This window comes from Fistularia commersonii, chromosome 9 (genome assembly GCF_037954325.1).
Source record: "Fistularia commersonii isolate RoL2024-O1a breed Wild chromosome 9, RoL_Fcom_v1.0, whole genome shotgun sequence".
NCBI lineage: Eukaryota > Metazoa > Chordata > Actinopteri > Syngnathiformes > Fistulariidae > Fistularia > Fistularia commersonii.
Window position 1 is genome coordinate 10,898,172 of NC_141292.1, and position 26,058 is coordinate 10,924,229.

Below are 26,058 nucleotides of genomic sequence, written 5' to 3' on the forward strand. Positions count from 1 at the left end.
AAAATGTTGAATGGGTATTTAATATAGCCAATTCATTTTATATAAATGAACAAAGATTGTATTGCCTGCTATCATGTTAAAATGTGCAGTCCAAAACAAATAATTCATGCTTGTGTGAAAGATATTGTCGTAAACAGAGCCCCCTTTATCGCACCCAAAAGTTTTTGACCCTGAATCTAGAAGTTGGCCAGAAAGCTAAATATATTTGAAACTATTTTACTTTCAAGCACCAGAAAAACAAAAACAAAACAAAATACATAAATACATGAAGGATGTCTTCAATATCATCCCAAAGAAGCTTGAAAATATTACTAGTTGATATTAAATATTCTGTGTGCCCATATGAATGTGTGTGTGTGTGTGTGCGCCGGGGGGTGTAATATATGACTAGAATGTGTGTATGAGGAAGTGCACGTCATCCATTCCATCATATATTAACAGGACAATGTCGTCTAAGGTGTGGTCAGTCCGGGCCACTGTTGTTTCTTCTTGCAGCTTCCCTGCCGGGTAAATAATATCCTGTTGATGCTGCCGGGAACGGACGGTGAGAGCATCTCGCCGCCCCAAACATGTCACAAGGTTTAGAATCTGCTTCAAGTAAGATCAAGACCGATACATAGAGACTGAAAATTCCTTTAACAGCAGCAATAACACCTCTACATTCCTGAACTCCTCCTGAAAGAATGCAATCATGTGCAATACGGATTTGAAACCGGCTTCCTCAGCTTGGAAAAAAAATATATTACTTTCGGTGATGACTTTCAATTTCTTCTTTGAAACCCAGCTGATTGTTTCAACGCAAATAATTGTTTTTTCATTGACAGCATTGGCCTCGGTCGGCACAAGTGGCGTAAGATCGTGGTCGATACTTTGCGTTTTCAGCCGGTGAGAAACAGGCCAACCGAAAAGAGATGAAAAGAATGATGATAAGGACTTCGGTGACCTGCTTCTACCGTGTTGTTGTGCAAACCGCACCCATGGCTGTTGCTGTTTGAATTGAATTCTTGTAGCTACTTTGAATGCATGTTTGGATCCTTGTGGAACAAGTGTCACTTTTCAACTCGATCAACGTGTGAGCTTTTGCTGAACAGAGGAGAAATAACAGATTTTCTGTCATAGCAAAAATCAACAGAAGTTGAGACGATAGTTCCCGGTATTATTCCCCGGGGTCAATGATTGTACCATTAGCTGAGACCACGCACGCTGTCTGTGCACATGGACCGATATTTTGGCTTTCTTAGTTCAGGCACAAGGGTGGATATATACGTGTGCATGAGTGTCAGAAGGGGAGGAGGGCCTGACCTTTCATTACTACCGTCGTGCTCGCTGCTTTGCGCCATTTCAAGGCTGAGCTCAATAACCCCCCTCTTACGCCGCTTCCCACATCTGCAAGCATAGCTTTGTATTACCTTCTCACTCTCTCTCTGGGAAAACTTTCTTTTATTTAATGCACCGTCCCCATCCTTTGTACCTCTCCATGCATTTTATCTTTCTGCTCTTCCCTACTTCTTAGTTGTCTTTTAAGATAAAAAAGAATCTCCTTCCCACTGTAAACTGTCTCTCTGGCTCATCGTGCGTCGGCCCGTGAGACGTCCTGGCAGGGCTGCCCTCAGAGGCATCGGGCCACAGTGAGGGAGAAACCAAGTCAGGAGCATCTGACCTTTTCCCCGCAGAGCCGAGAGACAGAACAGCCAAGTGAGAAGCAAAGGGGTTTAATCAGATCAATGTGCCCTTTGTCATTTTGCTGTCTACCCTGTCAGCCTATGTAACGGTTCGCCCATTGGTTTCCCTGTTTGTCTGCGGATTGTTTGTTCACCTGTTTAAATCTCAAAACCTTAGAATTTGAGTTCATTTTATAACTTGCCAAAACAACCAGACAATTTAATTGTCTGCCAGGACTGAATGTTATTTCTAGTTGAACCAATTCTGCTGTATTCCACTTAAGCTTTCATTTATTTCTCATGTTGTTCAAAAATTCACCCTTCCTGACATCAACTTGTTCATCTTTTCTTTTTTTCTACAACAGTATGTGTTAAAAAACAACAAGCCTGGTTTGCATCACAGAACTTCAAGAAGGACCCACTTGATGAAGCACAAGGTGAGAACCCAAACACACAGCTCAATGCAACTAAACTATCATGCAAATTCCAATGAAAAACCTCAATGAGGACAACCGTACATAAAAAATCAAAAATACAAAACTCAGACATGATGCTGAGACATCGGAAAGAGAACAAGATGAACCGTGCCCTGACCAAGCGAAAAAAAAACAGGTGTGGACAGTCAGTCTTCCCGGTCATGACAGTAGCCTCCCCTCAAGAAACAGCTCCTGATGTTGCAAGCGAAAGCACTGGAAGGGGGACCAGAATTCCCGCAAACCCAGGCTGTTCTAGTCACCTGGCATGGAGGAACGGTAACAACATGAGGTGCAAAGGTCTCCCCCGGCAACGACACAGACTGGGAGGGGGACTTCCTGAGGAGGGAACCAGTGGCTCCGGATCAGGAGCTCCGGCAGCCTGACGTTGGGTGACTCGGAAAAAGACCCACCTCCAGGGAGCGAACGGCCACCGCAACTTCGTCCAAGTCGCCCAGGTTCCTACTTTATCGGTAGGAACTGTCAAGATTGACTGATTTGGCAAAGCACAAAGCAAGAACCCAGAAACAAATAAATAATTTTCAATACGAAGTGCACAGGACTATCTCTCACAAAGGGAGCAGCTGTAACTGTACAAAGAAACCAAAACTGACAGCAAATCACTGCGGTCCTTGCCAAGGAGGTATTGCTGCTGACACGCCAATGGCTAAACTGAAAGAGAGGTGCAGGTGTTAGAGATTTTGGTGACATCACCCAGCTGAATGCCGCCTTTGTGATTTCGCCTTCCTGTCTCCTTCACGGGAAGTGAATGAAACCGGCAAAGTCACATTTGTCGGGGTAAACAGACACAATAAGGGCCGCCGTAATTCATCATTGAGCCTCCGGGAGGACAGCCAGTGCTGGCCTCGGACTTTCATTCATCCGCAACGTGTTACAGCTGTGGCGGAGCCCCGTTCACCCCGGGCAGAGCCTGGATCCACCCGGTAGACGTCCCTGGAGGACGTGTACAAATGGATCTGTATTGAAATACCTGCCAAGTCTGCAGCGCAGTTCCGGTAAGTGCTGCAACTCATTCATACACCCAACACAAAAATGGTGTCATTGATAATTTTTCCACCTATTCTCTTGATAAAATGACAACCATAAAATGTCCTCAAGCTAATCCTGTGCGTTCATGTAATGATATTAGATTGATATATGCATGTAGTCAATTGCAATTTTCACCAATGAGGCTATTTTTTCCTTCAAGATCCATTTTAAGCTGACATGTTACTTTACATTAGAGTTGAGTTGATCTTTTAAAAAGTGTTTTACAAAATGCCTTCATTGAGCCTTTCAAAAGTGACATGTTTTGGATCCTGTCACTTAAGCTGCCACCCCTTTTCCCCTTATGTATAGAATACTTTTCTTTTTCCCTTATTCTGCTCTCTTCTCTTATCCCTCTATTTTCCATCTGCGATCCCTCCCATTGGCTTTCGTCCAATTACTCACCATTTTTTTTCCCATCGCCTCCCATCCTGGGCTTCTTTGCTGGGCAGAGGAGTAACTATTAAGCACCATGGGGGAAATATGTCACCCGGGATTCGATGTTATGAGCAATTTAGTGGGGGAGGGAGGGAGAGAAGGAGGGGAGGAGGGTAGAGGATGTGCTGCAGTGCCAAGGTGAGGCAAGGTGGGTATAGGCATGACTGTCACGTACAGAGTAGGCCTTCCCTCCTCTACTTCTTACACACACACACACACACACACACACACGCACAAAATTCAGCTGACTATTCAGCAGTCAACATACATGGTACCTCATCTTCCCATGTCTAAGCATTTGTGACAGAGACTGTCTATACAAGGATCTTTCTTTTCCCGGGGACACCTGGTGAAGAATTGCACCATTGCACATTCAACATTAAAAGTCCCTTACAAAAAGGGCAAAAAACCCCTAATTGGATTAAAGTTGAGTCTTTAAAACATTTGCAACAGGCTTGGTTTCACTAGAGCTTTCAGGTCAGTAAAGGTTGTTGGGATCTGATGTTACAGATCAGTCTCAAAGACCAAAACCTTTCTATAAACTTAAAATATCAAAGTTTTCTTTAAACCAGATGATGATGCTTTATTTTCTTAAATCAATGAAGGGTAACCACTTTTTATCAGGAATCTCAGCACCCCACACGCGCCCATGCACAATATTTGACTGGACCTTTAATGAAAAACTCCTAAAAGAAGATAGCAACTTGGTTTTTTGACAATTTCTGCTCAAGCTTTCATCAAACAATGCTGATTTCAGTATTTAAAGATGGTAAAATGACTTTCATCACCAAGTTGTTGATGAAAAAGACAGTTTTGAACTATGCTCAAAGGCCGTCCAGCACGTTTTTCCAAACGACCTCAATTGACTGACTGTGCTGCGACACTTTTGGCTATACCCACTCCAACACTCTCCCCCCTTTCCATACGTGCAAGTCTGGAGCACTGTTGTAATGTCTTCTTTGTTATCATGTTGCTTATGCGCTGAGGTGTTTTTTTTTCCTAATCCCAAACTGCGCACCCTTACGGGAGCTTATTTTAGGAATGTTTTTTTTTTTTTCCCCTCTCCTCTCCCCTCCGTGGCAGATGTGTTTGCTCTCTCCGCAGTTGCATACCGGCCAAATGCACTGTGGACAGAAAATTAAGAATTTCATTGTACGGGGAAACAATGTTTCCACACTGTACATATGGCAATAAACACTTTGAATCTTTGAATTCACTCGGGACCGGATTTGGGGGTTGACAGTTCCTGGGTCAGTGAAAGTTACTTCTGGTACTATACTGAACAGATTAGAGATGCAGCTGCACATCCTAAAAAATTCCCCCCCTCATTTTTGTTATATATTTACAGAGATCTGGTAAATAATTGCACCATTACTAACTTCAAATGGCGATTGTGTCAAATCAGTGTCCCGTCTCAACTGCCCCTCCCCTCTTACGATGCTGACTGCGACTCCAACCAGCCAAGCTGTCACCTGATGGATTTCCTTGACAACACAGTCCTCCTGCTTCTGCTCTCAGAATGGTTACGCAACGACAGCCTCGTGTCTCAACGAATTTACCAGGTGGTACAATCCGCACCTGAGAGCAAACAAGACCATGGAGGTGGTTGTGACCTTCTAAAACAAACAGAGGGGATTGGTAGAGGCAGTGACCACCACAATCCACAGGAGGTCTGACAGGATTTTTGTGGAGGGGGGGGGTTTGAGTGCATCTGTGTGTGTGTGTGTGTGTGTGTGTGTGTGTGTGTGTGTGTGTGTGTGTGTGTGATGGGGGACAAATACCTTACCAGCCGTTCACTGTTGAAGCCCACCTCCAACACAGAGGAGACCCTCGGGAAATGCCAGCAGCAGCAGTAAATACAGAGGAAGCTTAATTTCTCTGGGGTCAGTGAGGACATCCTCATGGCGTTATTCCCCTGTTGGGCACGTCGTGAGGTTTATGTCATGCCGCGCTTTCCCGTCGGTCCTCATCCGTCCTCAGAACGGCAACCATTGACAGTTAAAACCTGTCCAAACATGATTAGGTCTTCCTCATCTTATGCAAGCAACAGATTCTTAAAGGATTCCTTCCTCACCATATTTCCTGGATTCAATTAGCATTAGGTTTGCTGTTTAGGGTCCAGGACACAGAGGAGATCAGCTTTTCCTTTTAGAGGGAAGTGGAAAAGTCAATAGCGGGAGAGCAGGGAGCTGCACGGCTCTTTTACTCGCTCGCTCGCTCACCAGAGACTCGGTCCCCAACACCGGAGCCGAGATCAGAAACGGGCCTGTGATTATTTCAAATTTTCAGGCATTTTCAAAGTAAAATAAAAAATCTGCTTTGATATCAGGCACTAATTGTTAGATAACAGGAACTGAATAATCTTGACCTATTCATTCTGTGAGTGATTTCTTTTCGGGCCTCGGGACTTGCTGTTGTAAGAAAGGCAATGACCGAAAGGAACCTGTGAAAGCTGGTGGTATTTGAAGCCTCCCGGTCACAGCCATTGAAAGTGCGATGGTGGATATTATCCGGGATCATTAAGACATCTGAGTAAAATTAGACTATTATAAAACTGATATATCATCAAAAGTGTCTTTTCTGTCCTTTCAGACACCCCGAGGCATTCACAGACTATACAGGCTTGAAGAGTGGAGGGTACAGATGTGTGACTTGTGAGGAAAACACCAAATGTAACATATTTAAATATGTTAATGTGTCTAGAATTCAGGTTTGTAAGGGAATCAATGAAGCAGAATCCGGTCAGATAATATTATAAGCCGACCAAAGTGATGTTATTGCATTGTAACTGTGACAGAAGCCTATCAGAATAGGGGATCTTTAACAACACGCCGACATCGGATGTTGATTTTGTATAACAGGCTTCGGATGAGACACCAAAATTAGAATTAGCAGCGTTTATGTATCAAGTTATAGAATATCCTCCCCTCATGGATATGTACAGTATATAGGCTACCATTACATTTATAAGCATGGAGCAGAATTATTAGGTTTTTGTCCCAAAGAGCTGTTCTAATCCGATAACGTCACACTGTGCTTGAGGCCATGGACTTTGTAAATGAGACCTGACTAGAAGAAAGATTATTGGAAGAGAAGCCCAGCAAACCTATAATAGCCAAAGCGAAGTGAATCTTGTTTTTCGGAAAAAGAGCAGGCCCAATGCCAGTAAGAGGTTCACTGATCAATATTCAGCATTTAAATGAATTATAATTTCACTTGAGACATAAAAGCATGATCACAAAGCAAACATTAATAAAGATAAATATTTCATTTAAGTGGAAAAAATATGGAAAAAAATGTGCGGCGCGGCTGAGTAATGAAAATCCAGGTAAGTCTGGTGTTACTCTGTTAAGAGGAGAAATCCGAGATAATCCACAAACAATCAAATAATCATCCAGACATCCGAGGTCGCGGGGAAGAGCTCGTTTTAAAGTGCAATGGATTCAAGCTGGATTTATGTAAAATATCAGTAATGAAACATATCAAACTTTAGACCTATTCGATCTTGCAGGTGGTGTAAGTGGAGCCTGACTGGGAGAGGATTTCAGAATCTGTAGGTAAGACAAGTGGGAATTCTCAACTGGGGGAATATCTCAGATTATTGGTGATTATAAGAAGGTTGGGTAATCTGAGAAATTACTGTTCTTTTTCCCTGATATTTGAAAAACCTAAAATAGTAAACGCATTAAATGAATCGTTCTTTGGCTGCTAACTTTTTACCTTTTATTTCCTTTTCACATATCAACACACAGTTATAATATATAAGTTCATTCAAGAAAAGAGGAAAAAAAAGTTTTGACGATATGAAATTGTTAAGAGAAGAGCTATTCTAATATTGATGGATCTACATAATTGCTGGTAAACCTAAAAGTGTCCATTCTATTAAATAACTCCTCCACATACCACGGGACTCCTGCTACAGCTCTGAACCAACGTAAATAGCTTTGCATATTAAAAAGAGTATCTCTGCGCCGTTTATTTATAGAAGAAATACCATTTATACTTTGTTGCTGCTTGTGCCACAAAAAAATGAACGTTCTATGGAGTTTAGAGTTTTTCAGCCCTATTTACCCTTTCTTAAAGCCCACTTAAGAATCAGGAACTTATCTATAAAAACAAAGTGGATATCAACAAAGTGTGGCAAAAACAAGTCAATTTGCGTAAACAACCTTTGGGACCGTTATGTTTAAATGTAACTTACAAATGGAAATCCAACAGTCCTTAAATTCTTATTTACCTCTTTACCTTTTGTGATATCTTCTGAATTGAAAGGTTTTGATTAATATCAAATAAAGACATGTATTTTTTTCATCACACCTAGGCTCTTATAAATATCCCTAATATCCGCTAATTGAATGAAAAAACATTACATCGCGTCTAACCTGAAAGTAGCAATAAGTGCCTCTGCAGCCGAGGGAGCTCCTGTCTCTCCTCTGTCTTTCCTGAGAGCCACTTTTAGTTTTGCGCCACACAGATGACGAGGCTGACGGTGACAGCGAGCTCTTCCGAGCAAAGGGACATCTCATCCCCGTCGGTGTCGAGCCGAGCCTGAGTGGAAAATACTTGTAATAACAATGAAAGTGGTGGTGACATTGGAGAAGACATTGACAGGGATGCGGCTAAAATTGCGCTAAAAAGAAACGTTTTCGTTAGAAGGGGCAGCATGGTGGTACGGCGCTTTGCTGGTGGGATTCTGACAGAGGGCTCGTCCGTGCACGAGTCTGCGTGGGTTTCCTCCGGGTTTCCTCCCGCAGTCCGAACACATGCAATAGGTTAAGATAAGATAAGATAAGAACAACTTTATTAATCCCGAAGGAAATTGTTGTGCCAGAGTTACAGAAAATATAACAGCAATAAATAATGAAAAGAAAAAGGCAGAATTAGAAATAAAAATAAACTATAAACTATAAAGTGTCTCAGTGAAACTATAAAGTGTCTTAGTAAACAAGTGATAAAACTATAAGTGTCTTAGTAACAAGTGAGGTAAGGAGTGCACAATAGTTGATTAGAGACCCTAAATTGCCCGGACTTTTGGATGAGAGAGTGAATGTTTGGACGTCTTTATTTGACGTGTGAATAAATGATTGTCTATGTGACTTGTGGATGAGTGAACAAACGTTTTTTTTATGTCTATACGAAGAGCGAATGGTTATATGTCTCTATATATACGGTCCTGTGATGGACTGGCGACCAGTCCAGGGTGAACTCCACCTACAGCAATAACAGCAACCCCGAGTGCAGGACAAGCGGTATAGAGAATCTTTTTCTTCTTCTTTCAGCTTTTCCCTTCAGGGGTCGCCACTTCTAACCCTATTCTCTGTATCCTCCTCTCTCACACCAACTACCTCCACTTTTTCTCTCGCTAAAATCTTCCGTTTGGTCTTCCTCGAGACCTCCCGCCTGGCAGCTCCAATTCCAAGCGGTATAGATAATGAATGAATTAATGTTTACGATTAGTCAATAGGATTGTTTAAGGAAGCTAATGTCACCTTTGCACTGAATCAGGAGGACACATGAGTAGGAGTTGAGGTTTGAAATAGCGAATGAGAGAGAGAGTTATGGGTTGTGAAGAAGGAACATCATATTAGATTGAAGGGTTGAGCCTTGGAGGTGCAGACAGTGTTTCATCCATCGCCGTGTAATCGTCTCCCTCATCATGACAAAGATTTGAGACCTTTAATCCCCCACATCATCCGTGGGATTCCAGGGCTCGTTCATCTTTGTCAGCTGAATGTCAGAGGGACGTGGGTGGACAACGTGACTGCGGGGATTCCCGTTAACCGGGGTAGAATGACAATTACCGCCCTGCCACCTCTGCCCAGTGCAGAAGGGAATGGACGCGGCGCAGTGGCGGATGAGTCACCGGCAGAGGAAACACGTTTTAGTTTCCTAATAAGGTTCGAACCCTGAGGTGATAAATATTGAAGGATATCCCCGCATTTTGTGGAGGCTTGGAGAATTGGACGAGGGCACGGCGAATTGAATCTTATCACAAGACGTATATTTGGATTGGAAAAAGGTATCCCTTTGGCACAGATTGTAGTATTCAAGTATTTCTGTCTAACATCTTGTTTCATTTATCTGTTTCCTCAGCCCATCTCCCTTCCAATACCAATCTGTACATGCTTTGCACCTCTATTTCAACATTTATGCTCTGGCCTTCCTTTTTTTTCCTTGGGCTTTAAAGGTCTGCCATATTTTTCCTAGATTACAAAAGGCCCTGTGCAGGTTGAATACAAGATTAATATCCTTAGTCCTTATTTGCCTCAGTGGTTCCTCTAGCCCAGTCCATTTTCCAAATACAAATATGATAAATAAAATTTCACAGAGTAGCTACTTTATCCCAAACCTGGTGATATCTTATGTGTGACAATGCAAGAAATGATTTGTTGAAAATCTACAAGAAAAAATTCTAAAAAAAAAGACTTTAAATCCATATGTAGTGCTAACAACAGCACAAAATGTTTACTCTCACTTCATATAGCTATGATTTGAAAACATTGCAGGATTTATGGAAAAAACCTCTATCAATTCTTTGTCCTTAGAGCAAATTGACACCTTTACGCTAGCAGGGGATTAAATGCTGACAGAGACTGTTGTCTTACCACATTGGCATCAGACAGAGGTGAAGGCCTGGGCTCCCTGCTGGGGAGGGAGCTGTGGTGGGTAGAGGAGCTGGAACTATCTTTGCAAAACGGAGTTGGTCAGGTTAAGGTCATCTGAAACAGGGATCATGAGGATGTTCATTAACGAATGTGGAACCTCAGGCCGAAGACTGACCATTGACTTTGCGGTTAAATTGTAAAATCTGCGGTTGTATATCTTTGACAGCTGGGTGAGGGGAGGAGCTCAGTGGGAAGCTGTGCTGCTAAAAATTGACAAACCAAATGATTGTGAGTTTGGGATGGGAATATCAAGCAAAGTTGTTTTTTTTCTGGTATTTCATATAGACGTGGAGAAAATTCAGCTAAATCATTGCGGATGCTACAGTCATGGCCAAAAGTTTTGAGAATGACACAACCATAGAAACATCTGGCAAACACTTAAAAACCCTGAAGGGATAGACTTTGTGACATTGTCATTCTCAAATTTTTGGCCATGACTATAGAGTATTGTGCTATGTCTAAAGCATCTGTCTTAGTAGTGGCCAATGGCCTGTTGTCGGTGGGGCGTGATATGTTGGCAACCTTGGATGCTTGAGTGAGTGTTAGAAGCTTGGAGAAGCCATGGAGAAAGACAACCAAAGGGTCATACTTCTTATCTCTCTAGGGACAACTCATGTCATGCTACTTGAAAGGAGGCCCAAGACCCAGTTTTCAAACCTTTAATTCAAGAGGACTGAAGATGATCCGTCTCTGTTTATGGAACATTGGGTCTTTGTAGAAGAAGTTCACCAATGCGATAGACTTGTTTTTTTTGTATACTTTTGGAATTTTTATGGACGTATTGTTACTGTGGTCGCACTCAGAAGCCATCCCATTAGTGTTTAACTGCTGAGATTGATAGCCATGTCTGTAATCCCGGCCACAATCATGGATCTTTGTCATTGATCCTCCTGGTCGTCTTCTCGGACAGGAAAGTGTCCTGTAAGGAGACTTCAGGATGGCATCTCCTCTTTCGACTGCATCTGTCCCTCCATCACGCCACGCAGACCTTTGGGACAGTATGCAGCCAGGGGTGAAGCAGCAGAGATGAGACCCAGCAGGCACAAGATAGAGACCGTGAAATATCTGTATCGCCGCCCCCGAGTTGGGCAAGAGTCGCTCCCTCAAGTGACGCACTTCAGGTATCTCGGGATTTTGAGAGGGTTGAGCACGGGAGAAAGTTGCGGCACATTTCGACAGGGGGCTCATCGACGGGTCAGAAATGATTCGAGCAGCTCATCGGTCTGTTGAGGGGAAAAGGGAAGGCTCTGCATAATAATCTCAGATTGCAGATGCACAGACATAAACCCTGTTCCTCAGAATGGTCCGGTTTATCCTTAAAGATGGGAGGGGGAGAAGAAGCACCGCTCCTTCGTATCCAGAACAGTGGTTAGGTCATCTGGTCGTGATGAGCCCTGTATACTTCCTGTCTAAAGTGTCCTGGGCACATCTAGCTGGCATCAGGCCCAACGTTCAATCCAGAGAACCCTGGAGGGATTATATATCTTGTCTGGTCAGGCCAGGGAACACCTTGGGTTCCCCCCCGGACAGGATGCGTTGCTGGTAACAAGGACGGCTGGGCTGAACTACCCAGTCTGCTATCGCTCTTTCCCGGATAAGCGGATTAGAACGGGTGGATGTATAATGTAGATTTCACATCTTGTCAGCAATAAAAACAGATTCGAAGAGGCAAAAAGCGTTTTTGGCTGCAATCGCACATTTTGTCTGTTGGAAAAAAGACCCTCATCAATCCAACATGGAGACATGGGGTCGCGCTCTTAAACGCCAACATCCAAACAGAGAAACTCTGTCAAGGGAGGGGAACAAAAGTCACTAGTCAAAACTAACCAACAGGATTAGGAGCAGTGGGACAGAGAGCAATACTGTAATTGGCTTTGCGGCAGAATTTGTAATAGAGATTCATATAGGTCGGTTCTTATTCTTCTTTCACTGCATATTTTCACTCCCGTCTACCCATTTTATGCAGTAATAATTGTCGTCAAAAAAGAAAAATTCCTGTCTGTGTGAACGGGTCACCTTCTGAAACAAAACTGCAGTGTCATTGTCATTTTAAATTGGCTCTTTTGTCAAAAGCCACATTAACATAATTCCCAATTACCTATTTAGATAGACTGAACAACTTACTTAAGCCGCTGTTGACAGCTTGTCCGCCGTTCCGCTACGAGGCACAAACATCAAGCGCAAATCTGTGTGCACGCAGCACTTCATAAGAGGGATCTTCCCTCATTGCAGCGTATTTCACGGCATGCCTTCGTGCCCGTGAAAGCGCTCATGGTTTCTTTATTAGCTGTAGGGTACGCCGCCGTATTTGTATTCACGCAGGCTTCTTGACACGAGATTGATGCGGTGGCTGGCTCACGTATACAGAGTGAATAAATGTCTCTGCGCCGACCTTGTTTGCGTGTATATTTTTCTGCTAGCCCCGCTGGCGCGGCTGGAGAAGGCATGGAAAAGTAAGCCAGAGAGGCAGAGGAGAAAGAAAAAAAAAAATCCCTGTGCCAGACAATATGCCATATTCCCATATTTGTAGAAATTCAAGGATCCTTGCAGGGTTGAGAAGAATAGACAAGTAGGGTGAAGAATGGTGGTCACTCCTTTTTAGCGCTCCGGAGTCTTTATCACAAAACATGTAAGAGCACAGTTTGACCTTGGCGAGCCTGCAACCAATTCCAGTCTTGCGAAGTCATTCTTCTTGACACTTTTTAAAGTGTACTTTGTGTTGTCTGTTCACTTGGAATTGGAAGATATTTTCTCGTGGTCTAGACTCACACTTGCTTGGATGTAGTTACAGACACACACACACACACACACACACACACATGCATTAAACCCACATTCTGCCTCTGCTCATGAATATCTCCCACTCCAGCAGCCATTCTCTCCCTCCGCTCTGTCACATTTACTGCTGTCATCCATCTCCTCTCTTCCCTCCCTGCTCTTTCAGGTAAGCACCGTCCTCACGTGCACGGTCAGAGGAAAAGACTGCTTCTTTCTGTGAACAGACGTGAATCGTATTGCACGGGACTGACCAAACGAATGAAAACAGAGCGACCGGTGTCGACGATTTGTAATTTCAATATTGAATACACCGAACAAAACGCTGTCTTTTCTCGTCGGCTTCTAAATCCAGGTCTCACCTCCGCAAACTATTCCCTAATTTCTTCCAACTCCCTCTCATCTCCTGACAGCCAGCCTCAAGAGAACAGTCTAACTAGAAAAGTAGTTGATCTTATTATAAAGCAATATATGAAGTTTGTGTGGCTAACGTGCTATGTAGTACCATGGGACGGCGACATAAATGACTCTTAAATCAGATCTGAGCCACAAGGGTTAGGCGGGGTTCTGTTACAGCTCCGGGCAGGATGAAGAATCCTGTATTTATCGAAGATGACTGGTAAACAGTTAGAGATTAAAGTGGAAAACAACTCCAGAAACACAGAGGCGATACACCGAAAGGAATTAATACCGGAGACAGAACTTTACTAATGACCTTTTGATGGAGGTGGAAAACGTGTTCGGATTGGAAGCTGACCGGAGGAGAAAAGGCAGATCGTTCTCGTCCGACTTATTAAAAAGACATTCTGCAGGTTTTCACAGCGAAAAAAAAAACTATCTAAGAAAGTCACTAGAACGCATATTTATAAAAGCAATAGAAATTTAAGGAAGACACACTGGCGAAGGTCACAACACACAGAGAAAGTAAAAGGCTGTAAAAGCCCAAATCCTGAAAAACATGGAAAAATACACCGAAACCTGAATACATAACTATGACGTACGATACCAAACGCCCAAAACTATCAGATGAAATGTGTAGTACTAATGTACTCTATGCAGTCGTGGGTAGCTGATGTCTTTGTAATCTAAGCGGTTCTTTCAAATCGAAGCTGTCTGACCGACAACCTTAGAAGCAGGCCTGCAAAGTGAAAGTGTTCTTGATTTGTTTTCCTTGGAAAAGTACCGCAAGTACCTTATTCAGCCAGTATAATTGTGGTAAAGTGCTGTGCTGGACATCATTTTGAAATTCATAACTAACAAAAGGTCAGAGTTTTAACATAGAGATAGAGGCGGTTATGGTGCAGTTTACCGACATGTGGTCGGAGAAAGGTTATCGGTTGCTTGGAAAAGGAAATGGTTACTGTGGTGAAGATATCAGAAAGCCTGATGGAGTGACGGGCGAAGGGGGAGAACAAAAACAGAAACGCTCGGCAGTGACTGCCCATTTTTTCAAGTGTTGGTCACGGAATTGATTTTATCGTTCATTTACGCCACTGACATTTCAGAAAACAGATATAGTTTACAGAATGGAAACGAACCGGCCGACTGTGAGATAAACCCCAACCATAAAATATTTGAAACACGCCATAAAAAAATAGGATACTGAGAAAAACTGTGTCAGAGTGGGACATCTTCTGCTGCTGAGATTTCCCGCTCGGTATTGTAAAGTTGCATATAACTATTTTACATTTCTCACGTACTTCGGTTTTACATTTCTGTGTTTATATTTAGCTCAACTAAACCTGTGCGATTTGCGGTGAAGAGACAGCGAGTGAGCGTTGGTTTAACGCAAGCTGACCGTTACGTGAAGGTACGTGACCAGCTAAAACTCTAACCGGCACCATGTTCTTCTCCACCCAAGCGTCCACAGCTGGGAGGCTTCAGCGCCAAGTCGGAGAACAATGATACCGAACCCCGTCCTCCTTCACTCTGGCTTCTTATCGACAGCCGCCCTTTGAGTCATAACAGATGACATTTCAATTGATTCCGAACCCGTTTGACTTCTGTCACTGTTTTAATTAGCTTCATTTATAATTAGTTTTAAGTAGCCGTCTAATCTCTGCACAAGTCAATTCTACAATTTTATTTTATGGGTTGAGATGTTTTGAAGCTGTGGAAATACATTCGGCTGGTCTCAGATGAACTCCGTGCTAATATGTGACGGCTACGTGACAGTCGATTTATCAGTTCCTTCGGTGCTGAACTGATATCCCACAAATCACCGGAGACAGAATACATCCCAAAAATCAACTGCGAATGAGCTCGTTCTCCTAGTCTCAAAAATAAGTCAAGATATAATTGTTGCATCACATTACATTACATTGCATTTGGCAGACGCTTTTATCCAAAGCGACTTACAATAGAGGACATAGGGACTGCAAATACACTTGCAAATACACAATGCACAGGAAATATACAGAACAGTAAGCTTGGGTTAGTGAGGTTTTTTTTTTTTTTTTTGACAAAGACATACACAAACGCACACACACACACACACACACACACACACTGCATAGCCTAACTTGCTGCCTAACCTGATCTGGGGCATCAGCGCAGTAAAAAGTCCTGAAAGAGAACAGTTTTTACCTGTTTCTTGAAGGTTGAGATAGATCATGCTAGTCTTGTTGCTTCTGGAAGTTTGTTCCACCACTGAGGTAGTGGAACTGAGAACAGTTTTGCCTGAGATCGCTTAGAGCGAGCAAAAGGTAATTGTTGCCTGTAAATGACTGGACAACTGTTCATTTTCTATTTTTTGTGATCATATATTGTCAGTGCTGGCAGCAAAGATGCTAAGCAATGGTTGGAATTCTCCAGGCTGAGCATGAAGCAGTCCGGCGGGAAAGGAAAAGTGGCCGGGCAGTACGACGCCCACAGCCCACGCAGAAGTGTAACTGAAATGCTTTCTCAGGAGGGGATCAACCATGGCGGCAAGACGGTGAGAGGATCATCTAAAATGTATGAAAATGCTATTTACTGCCCCGTGATGCCTTGGCAGCGCCCCTGTGAAATTCAAAGATGTCGCATCTCAACCGTAACTCTTTCTGACCGTTCTGGAATCAAACCGTCCGCTGTAACCATCCGTTTGTTCATTATCTATATCACTTATCTTGGAGGAGGGTGCGACGTGGCTGGAGTCCATCCCAGCTGTCATTGGCCGAGAGGCGGGGGTTACCGGTCAATCGCAGGGACACTTTGAGACAAACGGTCTCATTCACACATCTGGGCAATTTTTCTGCTTAATCTTCTGTATGGAGTGTGAGAGGAAACCCAAACAGGGAACATGCAAACTCCACACAGAAAAGCCCTCTGCGGGATTCGAACCAGGGTCCTTCGTGCCGTGGGTTGGAAGCGCTAGCCATCTTTCTAAAACCATACTTGGGATCACCCTTTTGACACCAAAAAGATAATCAACTGATATGTTTGTTAAATAATTCCATGACGTGCTGTGCAGGTTAAAAATTCCAAATGACATTGCAAATACAAAATGCTTTCAAAATATCCAGCACTTGCATAGAAGTTGATAATTCGATTCAAGTCAATCCCAGTCTCTTTACGCGGTACCTGCAGCTTACTTGTAGTCCTTTAACTTATCTTTGTGTAATTTTAACACTCTAAAGTATAGATCTAAAGAAAAAAAGGCAAACCCAAGCAACCCCGTTGCCGTCCTCATCTGGCTTTTGAAGAGGGATCAACCTTAACCAGAACTCAGCCTTCTTCAAACGATAAATGCTTATCCAAGGCGAGACCCAGGGGGAAATAAAAAAAAAAATAACAGTTAAATAATAATAATAACTGAGTTCAAAGATATAAGGGACATGTATGAAACTGATACTAGAAATATTGGCTTATATGCAAGGGATTATCCATTTAGATGTTCTTGCAGAGGGTCAGACTTCACAGGAGATGCTCTGCAATGAATCGTTTATTATTTTGGGTTTACCGGGTTAAATCCTCTCCACTGGTCGAGAGGATGAGCGACTTCATCAAGCAGCCAAACAAAGCAAATGACGACGTGCTTCAAAATCAGAATTCATTAAAGTTGGGAGGTGCCGTTCCTTACTGTGGGTCTAACACTGGATAATTAATCTTAAATAAAGATGTGCATACAACATTTTATCCTAAATCGCTTTGGTTGATACCAGAGGTTTAATATATTCCTAATTACAACATCTTGAGCATTCAAAGTTGTAATAGCGATATACTACTATGTAGTCCATACCACTGGTGACAGCATGTCCACACCTCCAATTTTTATTCTAAAGTGTCCTCATAACACCTCAGATTATTTAAAAATAGGACCTGCCTTGTCATTTTGTTCATATTTTACTTGAGTTTCTACTTTGCACACAGGAAAAGGAGGCAAAGCAAACATGCACAATTTTGAAAGGTTTTTGACGGACAAGACATTTTATTCACCCGGTTGTGAGTTGCTAAAAATTCAGAATTGGAACCCCCGTCTCCTGAATACAATGAGTCTGGATGTGATTAATATTAGAAAAAAACATCCAAAAGACTGCACTTTTATTTTTCTGATTCCGTGTGACCGGAGAGAATCCTTAGACCTCGCCGTGGCCGATGAGAAGAAAAACTTGTCTCAGAACAAAAGAATTTGGATCGATAAATAACAGCTTTGTTCAAACCCCTTGTGTCGATGGCCACGGGGGGGAGATGCTGCGGACGCTCCGCCGATAAAACTTGAACTATCAAAGAAGGTTAGCAACCACAAGACCGCGATAACGCCCGGTTGTTGCCCTTGCAGAGATACTGACTGGTTGATGGGCTAAAATTCAGCAAGGTAATATGTCTGGGCGCTAGCATGGATTGGGATTCAGGGTTTACAGTGGAATTCAACCATCTATAACGTTGTCCTTCACACAGGCCGTAAATCTTTGAGGAAGGTCGCCTCATATTGAATTCCAGTCGCCCTCCATACAGCTTTTCCCAGGGACATATGGGGACGAGGCGAGCACTGACTACTATAATCTTAACCGGGTGAAAAATGGTAGGACGGGCCTCACAATGGGCCCTGACGGGATAGGAGTATTGAATATGGATTGATTGATAGATCGAAGCCATGTGGCCAGCTGGCCGAGAGGTATTTAGTAACACGAAGCGCTTTTAATTTTAATCTCCGGGAAAATCAACCATGAGGTGAGGTGACGGCAAACTTTGCAGTTGCTCGGTTTTAGTCGCTGCTTTGCCTCAAAAAAGGAGCCATATACGGAAATCCGGCGGCCGGCTGTTGGAACCGTCGCATCTTCGAGTATTGATCTGCCTTGAGGTCAATCAAACGTTAAGAACTCGCCGGCGTCAGAGCGGACGGAGATTTACGACCCGGCGTTTCCTTCGCGCCGTCCAATTCTCACTTCATTTCATGTATTTTGTCTTGTATTCCCCATCTCCCCCCCCCCCGCCGCCTTATCAGCGGGGAGAAGATTGCTGCTCCTTTGCTAGAAAGGAAATGATGGCGTTCCCTTTTTCATTCATCGCCTGTCTCTTTATCCGTCCGTCACCCTGGCCCCGTGCCATCCACGTACCCTCTTCCGAGTCCAACGCCGCGGCGATTCATTCATGCCTCGGCGTTCTCCACATTCACCCTCGTCCAGCTCTCGGTAATCAACAGTCCGTCCACGCGCGCTTTCTCCCCCACATTGTCTGAGTTACTTGGGATTATTTACTACTTAATGGCCAGCAGGAGCTCACAGCACCCGGCTGGTGCTTGATTTTATTTATTGATTTCATTACTTTTTGTCTTTGCCCCCCCCCGTTGTGTATGACTGTGTTTGTGTATGTGTGTGACTGTGTGTGTGTGTGTGCACGGGCAAATAAAGCCTGTATAAAGCCCAAGGACATCTTGCAAATTCCCGCTGCTGGTAAAATGACCCGTCGATTGGTGAACTGATTGATTTGATGTTTTGAAGGCTAATCGGTTGTTTCCGAGCAGTTCATCTGATGTCAGTGCTCCTATCACTATAGAGGCGTGTGTGTGTGTGCAAGTGTGTGTACCATGATTAGCACTCACGGTGGCTATAAAGAGGGAGGCAACAATTTCCTTTACTGCTTGGTGTTTTGCCAACACTGATGTTTTTTTATTTTGGTCTTTTCTCCGTCTTTAAGTGAAGGGAGCCCGTGAAACTGTCAGTTATGCTTAAGAGAGTATGTTTTTAAATAGGCAGCGCCGCGGGAGCGTCTCACCCCGGCCCCGTGACTTAGACGTGATGGGAACCAATTTACCGGCAAAAGATTAATTCTTCGACGTGAAACAGGATGTCTTTTGCAAATAATGAAATGAGGTCTTTACCGTCATCCGGTTGGGTAATTGTTGTCAGGTGAAAATCGGACCTACTATTGTATGTGGTGAAGTGCGACTGAATATATTTAACGTTTTTTAGTCGCGCTTGAGATTGGGAAATACCGTCAGATCCGGAACTTTCATTGTGAATTGGAACTCGGTAACGGCGGGAGATACACTTGAACTTCTCGGACGGGTTCAGGAGGAGGTTTGAGAATACGCCCATTTCTACATCGAGACTATTAGACCCAAGCGGATATTATGGTCTGCGATTTACCGGTGGCCACGGTGAACTGCTTTGATATTGATTTGCCAGTTGATCTGAAAATGTCTGACGACGATTGTTGCTAAGACTCTCTTGTATATCATGAATATTTGAAAAGGAATGTCATCTAGTGTATGAATTATCATTCTTTTATTTATATCAGAATCAAAATAAAGGCGGCGCATTGGTCAATGCTACTGCTTCTCAGCAAGAAAGTTCGATCCTGACTTTTCTGTGGAATTTGCATGTTCTCTCCGTCTCTGCGTGGGTTTCCTCCAGCTTCGTCTGCAAAACGGGAGACCTTAAATTGCCATGAATGAAAGCGTCTCCATGTGTCCTGTGAATGAAAGGGTGAACGGCACACGCCTCAATATGCAGCTCTCTGATTGGTCCAGTGAATGCGCCCTCTCACCCAATGACAGCTGGGATAGGATCCTGCAGCCCAAAGCCGTTTACATAATAAATGAATGAACTTATGGAATTATGATTATTGAATTATCATCATTGATTGCCACAACTTATATCTAAACTCAAGTAAACACTTTACAAATCCTGAAAATAAAAACTAAAATCTTCACATGATCTTTACTTAGGATTGTGTATTTTATTGTTTTCCCAGCAGTTTTCACGCTGAGTTGCTTACATAGTAATAACATTTGTACAGGGTCAGGTCGTATTTATGACCATTATTCATCTATTGATCCATCGATCTATCGATCTGTTGACCTTGTGTCAGTGTGTGTGTCGCAGCCTCCTCTACCATTGATGCGTGTGTCCGTGGAGAGCGTGGTCGCGTACGTGTAAGGCGGGAATCCACCTCCGTCGCCGTCACCAAAAAGGTCTGCGCTCACAAAGCCGAGTGTTCACGCGTGGGTGTGGGCTGACCGTCCCTCATTCAGGACAACAACACCCCCCGCCTCCCCACCCAGCCCCACCCTCTCTATCACGACTGCGATGATGCTGGAGTCACCCACTCCCACCCCCACCCGTGTATTTCCACATCAATGGAAGGGAGGGGGTGGGGGCGGGTGTAGCGTGGGTGTGTGTGTGTGTGTGTGTGTGTGTGTTTGGGTGGGGGGGGGGGGGGGGGGCGCAGAAGCGCGTCTCCAATCCTGGCAGACACGTCCCAGAGCTCCGCGCCACCAGTCGCAGACGTCCCACTTTCGCGGGCACAGCAAACACACGCGTTAACCCACGCCCCCCCCCCCCACGCCCACGAATATTTCTCCAAATATTCTTTTTTTTTTCAGTATTCCTTCTTTTATTTTTATTTTTTTGCAATCGCCGTCGCATTCCTCCATCCTCCTCTTCCTCCTGCCAGTGGAATGAAGTGTTTTCCTATGTGCGCCGTCTCCATCCCAGCATGGGGACCGCCGCGTCCAGGAGGAAGAGTCTAGGAAACGATGCCATTTCTTCCGTGGCGGCAAAAGTTCGGTGAGTATCTCCGGTCTCCCGGTGCTCGGTTTCCCGGGGAAGAGTTGCAGTTCTGTGGGCGAAGAAGGACACGCGTGGCGGGGTCGGACAGCATCTTCACTCTCCGTGGGTCCCGTCCTGCCGTGACTCCCCCCCCCCCCCTCTTCTTTGGGTCTCCCCCTCTCAAGGTGTTATTTACGCGTTATTACCGTGTCGTTACATCTTAGTAGCGGTTCCGTGGAAGCGTCACCCGAGACCGCCACCGTGTCCCCACAACCAGAACCGGAACCGGCCTCTGGCCCGTCACGCCGGCCGGACGGCGCAGTTGGTTTCAGGTGTGATGGATCGATTCGTGGGCGATTGCAGTGGTCGGGGGAGGGGGGGGGGGGGGGTTGGGTGGGAGTGGGAGGGTAAAATGGACTTATTTGCAGGAGTGCGACTCGTTCTTGAGAGACACGCGTGGATTTTTGTTTCTTCTGCTCTTATTTCTTGCATGTGTACCCAGCTGTTGAAGCGCCACGGAGTGCTGGTTCTGCGTCTGGCTTGGAGAGGTGGAGGGGTGGAGGAGGAGGGGGAGGGAAGGGATGGAGGTGGAGGTTTGGTGGTACACGCGTGTGCGTGGGGAGGAGGGGGGGGGGCGCATCTCTGAGCCGCAGCTCGCTGGAAAGCACGTGTAACTATGATCTTCATCTGCAAGAGGGGGAGCTGTAGCCCCCACTGAGCTGCTAATACTAATCCCCTCTTCTCTGAATGACCTTGACTTCGCCGTGCACCTACAGATGTTGGCTGATGTGCTATGACGTCATCCCCCTTGGATTTTTCTCATGCGTGCGCGTAGGGTGCAGCGTGCACGTTTGCATGTGCACTGCCTTTTAAAGAAGGGGGACTTGTGTCGCTCATACTAATGACGTGGGAGGGTGCCCTGAGAAGGTGTGTTTGATTTTGGTCTAAGATAGAGGCAGAATCATATGCACACACACACACACACACACACACACACACACACACACACACACACACACACACACACACACACACACACACACACACGTCTGAGTTGATAGATTGATGGGAAATGCAGCTTAGTCACATCCAGTATTCATGAGTGTTTCTCTGACACGTGACCCCGAGGATTTGTGAGCAGGCATTTTTTTAAGGGGAGGTTTTAAACACAACTTCATGTCCTCATGCTGACTGTCAGGCATGTGTGTGTGTGTGCGTGTGTGTGTGTGTGTGTGTGTCCTCTGCACTGTGTTTCATCTGCATGTTTCTCTCTGATCTCCATTCTGTCTGAAGGGCAGGCTGGACTCCTCTCTCCGTGGTTCTGGAACGTTCCAGCTCTCTGGCCTCCGTCTCGGATCGGTGCGGCGCACATTGACATCGAATGATTTTCAGCCCTGACACACGGTTTCAACACGTGCCCTCCCGTCTGAATGCACAAGGGTCACACACACACGCTGTCCCGTGTGCCGGCCCGTCCGGTTCCCCTTCGGGAAAAAGTGAATGGCTGCCAGCGTTCATTTAAGGAGGAATTACATTCACTTTAATTCCTCCTAAAAATCACGTTGCTTTGTCGCTCCCGTCTGATCTTCAGAACCGAGCAGTGTTTTCTCATCTTCTAGTCAGGTGGCTCTAGATACGATCCAATCGGGACGATTTCAATTTTTGGATTTCCCGTCAGGCGTATAGTTCTCACATCATGAGCAGCGGGCGGCGCTCAGTGAAAGTTATCGCTGAGACACGGCACCGGCTAACTTACTTTATTTCTTTTTTTTGCTGCTTTCCTTTCAGTTGAGCACGAAAATTTGTCAGGAGTTATGAAACGGTCGTCCCCAGATGCTTCAGCTACTGGCAAACAGCAGATGCTCTAGACAGGGAACCCAGATATTACTGCTGAACACTTTATCTATCTATCTATGTATCTATGTATCTATCAATGTATCTATCTATCAATGTATGTATGTATGTATGTATGTATGTATGTATGTATGTATGTATCTATCTATCTATCTATCTATCTATCTATCTATCTATCTATCTATCTATCTATCTATCTATCTATCTATCTATCTATCTATCTATCCATCCATCCATCCATCCATCCATCCATCCATCCATCCATCCATCCATCCATCCATCCATCCATCCATCCATCCATCCATCCATCCATCCATGTAAAATAGCCTGACTTGTGGATGTTAGTGATATGAAACATGCTGCTCGCTCTTCACTTACTGCTACTGTAGCACAACTACAGTACATGTCACCAAATATACATTTTTGTTGACACTATAGGATATGAGTGGTTACAACGTGCATTTCGTCAACAGATGCATGATACCGTGGATTCTTTGAATTATTTGCAAAGCCAATAATGCTCTCAAGTGTTTGTGTGTTTGTGTTGTTTTATGCACTTTGAGCGTCTCCAGCCTTGAGGAGCAGAGACGTTCAAGTTGTAAAAATTCCACTCATTCATTTCCTGTTTATGCAGTTGCTGAGTTGTTGCACTTCAACCTTACAGGAATTCCTCGCTGCCTAAAATAGTAAAAAACAAAAACACCAAAATGCTGTAAGGGATAATCAGTCAGACGCAGTGTTGATCAATTCCACCTCACTGCAAGAAGGTCCCTGGTGCGATTCCAACAGGGGGGGACTTTCTTCGTGGACAAAACAAAAACATCCAAAAAGTTCATTGGAGACCCTAAATTGCATAGACGTGTGAATGAGAGAGTGAATGGTTGCTTGTCTCAACACGTTAAGATGCCCCGAACCCCCATCCTGAGTGCAAGTTCCCTTCGCGTCACATACCGATGCATTGGACGCCCATTTTTTTTGTAATTTTTCAATGAACCTGGAGCTTGATTTCTTTGAAACATCATGAGAAGCATCTATTTTCTGGTACAGTGTCAGTGGAGGGAAAACAAGTTCTCATTTACAACAGAAATATTTGGAAATGAAAAACTCTGCTTTTATTAATGTTAGGTTGTGAAATAGAGACGGGTGCTAGTGTAGACATGACGCTTCAGGTTTGTTGCAAAACAAATGTGCTTGATAAGCAGTAGAGATAATGAATGAATTAATGAATTGTCAACTCGTTGCTCGAAGTGTTCTGGCTTGTCGCATTATCTACTAAAGCAGGTTTTGCTAAACATATTGGAGGCTAAATGTAATGAAGGCTAATGCAAAGCACAATAACACTTTCATTATAGTTTGAAATCCTCAGTACATATAGCACTCTACAATATTCTTGCTTTGTTCATTTTAGAAGAGAAATATTGAGATTTTGAATATATTCAAACCCTGACTTGTTATGGTGGCATTTGTTTTCTGCACAATCTTAATATGAGTCATGATTTTGCCCTTTGGTTGTAGCTCAAAAGAAATAAAATCAGTGAAGTCAATTTTTACACAAGTTGCACTCAAGAGGGAAACTTTCTCAGTAGCCTGTTGGACCAATATAGCGAATATAGTCAGTGGTGTGGCAGATACTTGATTTTAAGCAACTAATAATATTGAAAAAAGGGTCCCTGCATTTATAGAATTTTGGGAACACAGATTACCATTTTCTGGTCAGTGCATGCTCATAATCCAACTTAGAATAAGCTTAACGTCAATGCTGATTTGCGACTGATGACTGACGGGTCTGTTATATAAGCTGCGCCTTGTTGCTTTAGTTTCACCCTAACTTGGGTATTTCTGTCAATCCTTCACATTAAACTAACCGCTAATCTCAAACAGACTGGCAAATCATGAAATATGACACAGAGTGGGCATTATTAGTAATAAGCCATAAAAATATCAACATTTGAAGGTGTCACAGTTTAGTATTAAGACCGTGCATGGTGTTAGGGAGGGGAATGGATTGGACAAACAGAATGTGAAGAATCTGAGGGACGTTGCCTTTTAAATGGCCACACACACCTACTTATGAGAAACACCCCCCGCCCCCCACCCCAAACTCCCCCCCCCCGGGATACACCGATTTTCACAATTTAATTGTTTTTATAAATTCAAAGTGAAAAAGCGTTGATAGTTCTGCCAGGCGGAGAAGCGTGTGGCCAGGGTTGGGATGAAGAGGCAGAGGGCAGGAGGTGCATTCAGAGTTCAATGTGATTTCTATTTATTTTTTTGTTCTCAGACAAATATAGACCTTCCCTTCATAACTTTACTTTTTTTATCTATAATCTCCTATCCAGCCCCTCCAATTATAAATCACAAATATTTGCTTTGTGTTCCAAATACCTGGAAAAAATCGCTCTTCTGCTTCATCTACGGTCAGTTCAGATCGTCGTCCTGGGAGCTGGAGTCAGATTCCCAGTTGAGGACAGAAACTCACATTTAGTCACTTTGTTGCTAATATAATTAAAATAATAAAGTCAAATAATACAAATATCTTTGTTGTTATCAAAGTAATACTAGTTTCGTTATAATCCAATTATCGTCCCATGTAGCATCTCGTGCTCTCACCAGAAGGTGGTGTTAATGTACCTCACACTTGTTTGACAACAACCTTAGGAAAAAAAAAACTAACAAAACAGAAAAACACATTATTACAGGTATAATTTAATGTTCAACAAGCGTCTCAGCTAATGGCATTTTTTGAAATTTATTACTGGTGCTTGTAATGTAAAGTACCTTGATGAGAATTTTGGCCCCATATAAATAAACCTGAACGAGGGCCAAGCCAATTCAATGCACAAAGGGAAAGTGTGGCCAAAGCCAAACTGTAACCCCGAATATAGCTGTTCTTTGGTCAATCAAACGTTATTTATGTTTTTCATTAATTTCAGCAAATTGTGAAGGACTGGTGTTGGCATGAAAAAGACAAAAAATCATTATTCCATGTCATAATAACTGTATCTGTGTGTAATGCACAAGATTATAGATACATTGAAAAAGTCATCACATTGTTGTAGTAGGTTGATAGGTAAATTCCAGGTCCTATCTTTAATATCCTTTTTTAGGAAAAAAAACATTTGAAAAGGATATTCAGACATCAAGATTCCAAATGTGTTAATATGATGGATGA

General features: G+C 43.7%; 1 protein-coding gene across 1 annotated transcript in view; it reads left to right on the top strand.

The window, feature by feature from the left end:
• Nucleotides 1-20,702: 20,702 nt before the first annotated feature.
• nsmfa (NMDA receptor synaptonuclear signaling and neuronal migration factor a) overlaps nt 20,703-26,058 on the top strand; it is a 48,580-nt gene continuing 43,224 nt past the window's right edge. The window contains exon 1 of the mRNA XM_086152463.1: nt 20,703-21,050. Within this exon, the coding sequence (XP_086008589.1) occupies nt 20,980-21,050 (71 nt within the window). The 5' untranslated portion in view covers nt 20,703-20,979. The remainder of the gene's footprint in view (nt 21,051-26,058) is intronic.